Source organism: Zea mays, chromosome 4 (assembly GCF_902167145.1).
Source record: "Zea mays cultivar B73 chromosome 4, Zm-B73-REFERENCE-NAM-5.0, whole genome shotgun sequence".
In the NCBI taxonomy this organism is placed as follows: Eukaryota; Viridiplantae; Streptophyta; class Magnoliopsida; order Poales; family Poaceae; genus Zea; species Zea mays.
In genome coordinates, this window is record NC_050099.1 from 247,456,580 (window position 1) to 247,465,544 (window position 8,965).

The 8,965-nt window shown below is 54.6% G+C and overlaps 1 protein-coding gene across 1 annotated transcript; it reads left to right on the plus strand.

Annotated features, from left to right (window-relative positions):
- The first annotated feature begins 5,508 nt into the window (after positions 1–5,508).
- On the plus strand, positions 5,509–7,690 carry LOC100279826 (Bax inhibitor 1). Its single transcript, NM_001152780.1, has 6 exons — positions 5,509–5,750; positions 6,039–6,182; positions 6,388–6,479; positions 6,849–7,035; positions 7,139–7,294; positions 7,388–7,690. Exons 1-6 carry the CDS (start codon positions 5,607–5,609, stop codon positions 7,442–7,444), a joined length of 780 nt encoding a protein of 259 aa, NP_001146252.1. The 5' UTR covers positions 5,509–5,606; the 3' UTR covers positions 7,445–7,690.
- Positions 7,691–8,965: the final 1,275 nt, after the last annotated feature.

Genomic DNA, 8,965 nt, shown 5'->3' on the forward strand with positions numbered 1-8,965 from the left:
ACCGAGGCTTCCCGCATGAATCGGGAAGTCGCGGCATGATGTTCCGAGGGGTACCCCTGCCTTCGGGAGGCGGAGCTCTCGGCCCGCCGGACCGCAGCGCCTTCCAGGAGATTCTTGAGCTTTCCCTGGATTCGCCGCCCCTCGGTGGTTGATGGCTCCGGCATCGCGCGGAGGAGCATTGCTGCTGCAGCCAGGTTCTGGCCAACCCCACTGGATGCGGGTGGCGGCCTGACCCTGACATCGTCGGCGATGCGGTGCTGGAAGCCCTGGGGTAGATGACGTATTTCTCCGGCCGGAGGTTGGCCCGCCCATGCCTGCCCGACGTCCCGGCGGATCGGCTCAAGCGCTCCTGCTCCCTCGTCGAGCCTGGCCTGCACCCCACGGATTTGCTCGAGCTGTGGGTTATGGCCCCCCGCCTGAACGGGGACCACAACTAGCTCCCGTGGGATGTCAACGCGAGGCACCGGCCTAGGGAGATCACCGTCCTCCGGCATGCCGAGATGGTTGCCTTCGGAGGGACCCCCTAGATCGACGTGGAAACATTCGCGGCTTGGGCCGCAGTCCTCGTCGCCGAGGCTACGGCTACCGTCGGAACAGCCGGAAAGACAGTAGTCGCATGCGGTCATGAAGTCCCGCATGGCACTGGGGTTGCCAAGTCCAGAGAAATCCCAACAGAAGCTGGGCTCGTCGTCTTCCTCGGACCCAGATGGCCCGTAGGTCGAGACGTCCGCCAGCCGGTCCCAAGGTGACCGCATACGAAACCCCAGAGGGTTTGGACTTGCCTCTACGAGAGCGCCCGCCAAAGCGAAGCCGCTAGGCGGGTCGAGGCTGAATCCGAAAGACGTGGGTTGGGAATCGATCGGTACCTCTTGGTCGACGGGCGGTGATGAAGTCACGTCGGGGACTGACTGCACCGTCGTCTCAGGTACGAGGGTGACGTCCAGCAAGCCTTTCGCGAGCGCGCTGGCGTCGTCCGTTTGCCCGGAATCGGCGCGTTGCGGGGAGACAGCGCTCGTCTTCGTCTCAAGCGCGAGGTCGATGCCCGGTGCGCCCCCCGTTGGGGTGCTGGCGCTATCGACTCGCTCGATAGCCGATGAGGCGCTGCCTCCTGCTTGGCCTTGGTTGCCCCGCCTCCCCCTCCGTCGGCGGGGGAGTGGGCGGGGTGAGCTCGAAGGTTGTTCTTCCACCACGCGGGGAAGACGTCGTCGATTCCGCCGCCGGCGGGCGGGCTGTCGGCCGCCATTGTCGCTGTCGCCCGGCGGTGGAATGAGTATCATGTCGTAGCTGCCGTCGAGGGACATGAACTCAAGACTCCCGAAATGGAGCACCGTCCCGGGTTGGAGAGGTTGCTGGAGACTGCCCATCTGGAGCTTGACGGGAAGCTGTTCGTCAACACGCAGCGTGCCCCTACCTGGCGCGCCAACTGTCGGCGTTTCGAGACTGGGGGGGTCCCTAAGCCGACGAGTGAATGTCGCCGCGTGCCTCAGCCCAGATGGGTCGACACGAGGCCGAGCGCGAAGGGGGGAAGTGAGGTGGCCGGAGACAGGCGTGAGAGAGGTGGAAATCCTGCGGCCTTCGTGTTCGTCCCGCGCCCAGGTCGGGTGCGCTTGCAGTAGGGGGTTACAAGCGTCCACGCGGGAGAGGGAGCGAGCGACTTCAAGCGAGCGCCTGTCTCGTCCTCGTCCCCACGCGGCCAACCCCCTCTAAGAGGGCCCTGGTCCTTCCTTTTATAGGCGTAAGGAGAGGATCCAGGTATACAATGGGGGATGTAGCAGAGTGCTACGTGTCTAGCGGGGGAGAGCTAGCGCCCTAAGTACACGCCATCGTGGCGGCCGGAGAGGTTTTGGCGCCCGGTTTGTGTGATGTCGTGGTCGTCGGAGGAGCGCTGGAGCCTGGCGGAGGGACAGCTGTCGGGGCTGTCGAGTCCTTGCTGACGTCCTCTTGCTTCCGTAAGGGGGCCGAGAGCCGCCGTCGTCACAGAGTATGCGGGGCGCCATCATTGCCTATCTGGTGGAGCGAGCCAGATGGGACGCCGGTCTTGTTCCCCGTGGCCCGAGTCAGCTTGGGGTAGGGTGATGATGGCGCCTCCTGTTGACGTGGCTGGTCTGCGCCCTAGGTTGGGCGATGTGGAAGCTCCTCCGAAGCCGAGGTCGAGTCTGTCTTCCGTGGCCGAGGTCGAGTCCGAGCCCCTGGGTCGGGCGAGGCGGAGACCGTCGGCTGAGGCCAGGGCAGAGTCCGAGCCCTGGGGTCGGGCGAAGCGGAGTTCGTCGTCTTCTGGGGCTGAGCCCAAGTCCGAGCCCTGGGTCGGGCGGAGCGGAGTTCGTCGTCTTTCGGGGCTTAGCCCGAGTCCGAGCCCTGGGTCGGGCGGAGCAGAGTTCGTCGTCTTCTGGGGCTGAGCCCAAGTCCGAGCCCTGGGTCGGGTGAAGCGGAGTTCGCCGTCTTCCGGGGCTTAGCCCGAGTTCGAGCCCTGGGTCGGGCGGAGCGGAGTTCGCCGTCTTCCGGGGGCCGGGGCTTAGCCCGAGTCCGAGCCCTGGGTCGGGCGGAGCGGAGCTTCCTATGGCGCCTGCGGCCGGGCCTGACTGCCTGTCAGCCTCACTCTATCAAGTGGCACCGTAGTCGGAGCGGCGCAGGCGGCGTTGTCTTTCTGTCAGGCTGGTCAGTGGAGCAGCGAAGTGACAGCAGTCACTTCGGCTCTGTCGACTGAAGGGCGCGCGTCAGGATAAAGGTGTCAGGCCACCTTTGCATTAAATGCTCCTGTGATTTGGTCGGTCGGTGCGGCGATTTGGTCAGGGTTGCTTCTTGGCGAAGACAGAGCCTCGGGCGAGCCGGGAATACGTTAGCCGCTGGAGGGGGGCCTCGGGCGAGGCGGAGATCCTCCGGGGTCGGCTGCCCTTGTCCGAGGCTAGGCTCGGGCGAGGCGTGATCGTGTCCCTCGAATGGATCGATCCCTGACTTAATCGCACCCATCAGGCCTTTGTAGCTTTATGCTGATGGGGGTTACCAGCTGAGAATTAGGAGCCTTGAGGGTACCCTTAATTATGGTCCCCGACAAATACCATCACATATTAATAGATTTTTCATATTTCGGATTATTAAGTCTATTCGGGTTTTAAAGGTTAGGAACCGAATCCGAACTCATACCCCGAAATATAGCACATATAGGAACCGAATTCGAACCCGAAAACCCGAATAGACCGACAATTCGGTCTATTCGGATTCGGTAAGTTTGGGTTCGGTTTTCGGTTTTAAAATGCCCACCCCTAGCCAGCAGTCAGCCCGTGGATGAATTCGTCCATCGGGTCCACCCACTCACTCGCGTTTGTATGCTGGTTTTGGCAGGCCACTGAAGCCCAACGACGCAGGGTCTCGACGGCCCGCTTTACGACACTGGCTGGCTGGAGCCTAATATGAACGAGGGTCAAATCGCAAATCACACCACCACCATGTATGTATGTGTTGCTATAGAATAATCTGTATGGTTTGACTTTACGTGACTAGAGACTAGACCAAATCATGACCGGGACCTTTTTCCACCTCTTGTGGGCTAGAAAAAAAGTATATATGGATGAAAATTATGTGTAGGTAGAAATCATACGTACGAAGATATACACCGATAGATCCTGGAAAACCAATGAAGGTACAATATAATTTAGGTCCCGTTTGTTTCCTTTTATTTTATGGAATTGGAATCTTACTATTAGAATAAGCTATTTTTTTAGAATGTGACATTCTACCACTTTCTAAAGTTATCATATAAGTCTATCTCAAATTCATGGGTTGAGAGATGGAAATTGATTCTATAGATTTACATACTATTTTTCCGATGTACAACTTATAGCACACTCTTCTACTTGCTTCGTTATAACATGAATGTAGTATATAACTATCTCTCTCATATTATTTAAGATAATATACAAATATATTATATAAATAAATATATAAACTTAATTAGTTTTGTCTAAATTATAATTATTAAAATGGAATTCAATTCCAACGAAACAAACGGGGCCTACTGGTTTACAATGTAGATTATCCAATTCTTTAATGGTGATGACATTTCTTGGCTGGCTTCGCCCCTACTAGCTTAATTGGAATGGAAAAGTACGTGTGGTTAATTACTACTCGATCGATGACTATCTTTAATGGTGATGACTAGCTAGCTCCCGAGCCACAGCGAATAGGGATGGCAATTCTGCTCGCGGGCACGAGTATTCGCAGGTTTCGTACCCGATGGACATGGATACGGGTAAGAAATCTCGCCCATGGGTAAGGATACGGGTAAGATTTCTCACTCGCGGGTAATTGACGGATATAAAATTTTGCCCGCGGGTATTACCCGTTACCCGCTTAATTTAATAGCCCTTCAAAATATCGCCCTATGTGTTCATTTTATCCTAAAACATTGTGTTGTAATAATTAATATCTTAAGAGTTTGAGACTTATGTTTGTGGATGATCGGTCATGTTTGTAGACTTTGAAGTTTGAACTATGTTCCTTGTCATTATATTATGTCTGTCAAGTTGTTGATGTTCTTGGTGAAATGAACATGACCACATACTCGTATGGTAATTTCTGGCGGGTAACGGGTTGCCCGATATCCTGCGGATACGGGCACGGGTCGAAAATTTTACCCGCAAGCTCTCGCGGGCACGGATAAACACTAGAGGCGCGGATATGTTGGCGGGCGAGTAAATGTCTTACCCGCACTTTACCCGACCCGCTGCCATGTCTAACAGCGAATCTTTGCGCCTGCCGTTGTTGTGGTATGCATGGCATGGCAGGCAAGTCGTGGTGGGAAGCTTCCTCCCGAGCTGGACCAGAACGCCAGCAAGAAGCCGGCCGCCGCCGCCGCCGCCAGCAGCGACCGTACGTCGGGTTCACCATCTCAGAATCTGTCGAGGCACTAAAGCATTGCCTGGACCTGGTCGGTCGATCGACACAAAGCAGCAGCATGCACCTTGGTTTTTCTGTTGGCGGCTGTGGCGCTCATACAACGAAATGAAGAAGGAAAGGAAACAACCTATCATATGCACTATCAGAACGCAGTTGAGTATGTAGTTGACACTTAGGGTCTGTTTGGTTTGTAGCTAACTGTGCCATACTTTGTTCTAGGTTAGTCGTCTGAATTGAAAAACTAACCTTAAACATAAAAATTAGATAAAATGTGGCAACTTAGTCATCAAACTAAACATGTCCTTAGTTCCCCCGCCCCCGCCGCCGATTCAGAGGCAACACCCGCCACCATCATCGAGGACGTACGAAGGGCGATCGAGAGGAAGCAGCCAGGCGATGCTTCACTTGAGTCAAGTGCACGCCAAGCAGAACCGGTATGCATGCTGTGTGTTGGTGGGGTGTTCCTTCGCGAGAAGTACCAGCCCAGTGCGCGGCCGCTTCCTTTCCTTTCCTTTCCTCGCGAATCCCACCCACCCAGTCGGCCACCCCCACCCCCACCACCGCACCCCACGTATATAAACCGCCTCGGCCCCCGCGGCATTCTCCCAGCCCAAAGCCATAGCCACCCACGACACGACTCGATTCCCAGATCCAAATCCATCCATCCATCCGCAGCGGGCAGGCACACACACACAGGCTTTGCGTTGGCAGGGATGGACGCGTTCTACTCGACCACCGCCTCCTCCACGTCGTCGGCGCCGTACGGCGGCTACGGCGGCGGCGGCGAAGGCTGGGGCTACGACTCGATGAAGAACTTCCGCCAGATCAGCCCCGCCGTCCAGACCCACCTCAAGCTCGTAATATACGCCCCCCCTCCTCCCGTATATTCCTTCCTTGCCGTTGAGAACTGCGAATGCCACCGGTTGGATTGGAATGGATGCATGATTCGTCGTAAGGACACGATTCGATTAGAATAATTACAATACGTGGCCGATATAATCGTTTTAGCAAGCCGATTCCATTCCATTCGTTGCGTTTCGGTCACGATTTAGTCTGCTCGAGAGACGACAATTTGATTCAATTATATTCTAATCTGATCTGACCTTGGCTGTTGGTTTCGATCGGTTCGCTTTTTTTTCCTGCAGGTTTACCTCACCCTATGCGTGGCGCTGGCCTCGTCGGCGGTGGGCGCGTACCTGCACGTCGTCTGGAACATCGGCGGGATGCTGACCATGCTCGGCTGCGTCGGCAGCATCGCCTGGCTCTTCTCGGTGCCCGTCTACGAGGAGGTCCGTCCGATTCGTCTCTCCTTCGTCATCAGTTCACCTACCTAGCTTCGCTCGCTAGCACATGCACAACCCGATGATGACGACCATTGCTCGGCATCCCCTGCGAGCCGTGCAGGCATGCGAGCGACGAATTTGACAAACGAAAAATGTCAATTCTCTCTATCTCACACGCTGTGTTGCCCTGATCGGTCGTGCGTGCGTGCAGAGGAAGAGGTACGGGCTGCTGATGGCGGCTGCCCTCCTGGAAGGGGCGTCGGTTGGACCCCTCATCAAGCTCGCCGTGGAATTTGACCCAAGGTAACGACGAAACGAACCTACCTAGCACCGTATACCTGTCTCTTCGGAAACTGTTTTAATCAAATCAAACACTGCGAGCTCGATCACGCATAAGCTGTACTAGTAAAGAAATGTGTGCCGTTATTGACCGCGCGCGACATACTGTTCCTATGGGATGTCAGATGTGTGCGTCGCTGTCCACTACTGTTCCTCCTGGCCGCAGTTTTTCTTCCGGTAGTAACTGGGATAGTTCAGAATGAGTGCTATAGAGGCAGAAATTCGTGATTGAACTGCTGTTGTTACTGCTCATCTCCAGCTAATTTTACATTTTCCCGTGTACTGACGGCAGTAGTTTTTATTTTCTCCCTGTTTCTCTGCTTGTGTTGGCAGCATCCTGGTGACAGCGTTCGTGGGGACTGCCATTGCGTTCGCGTGCTTCTCTTGCGCGGCCGTGGTGGCCAAGCGCAGGGAGTACCTCTACCTGGGCGGACTGCTATCTTCTGGCCTCTCCATCCTGCTCTGGCTGCAGTTCGCCGCCTCCATCTTCGGCCAATCCACTAGCAGCTTCATGTTTGAGGTGGGAGATCATATGGAACATATTCACTGATGGCATGCAGATCTGTGGAACGAATATATGCGCGCGGCGCGGCTTAATTAACTTGAGTACTTTGACGCTGCAGGTCTACTTTGGGCTGCTCATCTTCCTGGGCTACATGGTGTACGACACGCAGGAGGTCATCGAGAGGGCGCACCACGGCGACATGGACTACATCAAGCACGCCCTCACCCTCTTCACCGACTTCGTGGCTGTCCTTGTCCGCATCCTTGTCATCATGGTGAGAGCTATCTACTACTGAGCATTTCTTTTGGTGACATGAATTGGTGTACGGTGTCTGATTGACCGACTGAACTGCTGGTGTGCCATGCAGCTCAAGAACGCGGCTGACAAGTCGGAGGACAAGAGGAGGAAGAGGAGGAGGTGGTGAAAATCTGTGTGCGAACACAGCACTCAAGGGAAGGGAAGGCCACTGGTGCGTCTGAAATGAAGCTCCCACATAACTAGGTGTATACATACATATATAGGAGCGAGGAGTTACTTTGGGGTGGAACTGAACTGTGCAAGTGTCGTTCCTTTGTTTTCTCTTGCTCTGTCATCAGTGAGCCTGTTGATAGTTTTGTCCTGTCCTGTGAATGAATGTGACAAATCTCCACCAGTTTAGCGTCTGGCATTCTGACCAAATGGGAGGCACTGTTCCATCCTACTACTAGCAACACGGCTTCGTTTCAGTTTCTTTAGCTGCAGGACAACTACGTAGATCGAATCTCCACTGTGAGCGTTTCAGCGCGCCGCTACAATCTTCATCATCCATCCTCACCCAACAATTTTTTTTTTGCAATTTAGCTCTTTTCGGGTTTTTTTGCACAACTATACACTTTGCAGTTTAATTTCAAAAAATAAACCCCGAGCTCGGCGCCATTATAACTGATGCCGAGGTAATGTGTGACGGCGCCAACACAAATGGCGCTTGTCTGGCTGATGTGGATGGTGAGGTGGCGGGGACGTGTCAGGGGGTCGGCGCCAAGATCTATGGCGCCGACCCCTGGTGGCGGCGGCGGGTGTCAGGGGGGTCGGCGCCATAGATCTTAGCGTCGACCCCTGGCGGCGGCTGCGCACGTGTCAGGGGGTCGACGCTATAGATCTTGGCGACGACCCCCTTTATACCGCACTGGACAGCTTTCTTCTCCATTCTTCCTCAAGCAAGCTGCCACCGCCCCGGTTCCGCCCTGCCGCGCCGGCACCATGCCCCGCCGCTCCGTGCCTCGAGCCCCGCCGCGCCGCCCCTGTTGCCCGCGCCCCGTCGTGTCGCCGGCGTGCCCCGCGCCGCCCCGACGCCGCCGGCTCACCTCCTCTCGCCACCGTCCGACGCCGCTCCGCCGTCCCCGGCTAGGGATGAAAACGGGACGGATACAGCCGGATACAGGGTCATCCCGTATCCTACCCTAATGTATTTCTCTCGGATACGGGACCGGATACGGGTAGTTAAGATTCGGGACGGATATAGGACGGGATCGGGTAATAATCCGGACGGGTAAGAAACGGATAACGGATACTACTCGGGTAGGTACCGGATAATTGTCGGGTAGTTTATCCGATGATATTAATTGTCCAATCATCCATAAGTTAAGCAATACATAATCATGTATATGATAGATCAGATGTAAGAAAGGAAACCGGTAAAATTGACATCATGCAGTTCAAAGTTGCTTATCACAAGGACATTGTAGAACCAACACCGCAATATTTAAAATTCATAAATATTCTAGTTTCACTAAAAAATTGCAAATAAGTTACAAAAACTAATAAACATTTTATATGATGATAACTCAAGTCCTCGTATGAAAATGATAAAGTGAAGTACTGATTATGTTGAAACTTAGATACTTACACTAATTTCACATGTAACTCCTACAAATAAGCGAAAGTGAAAGGAAAGAAACGTGGACAT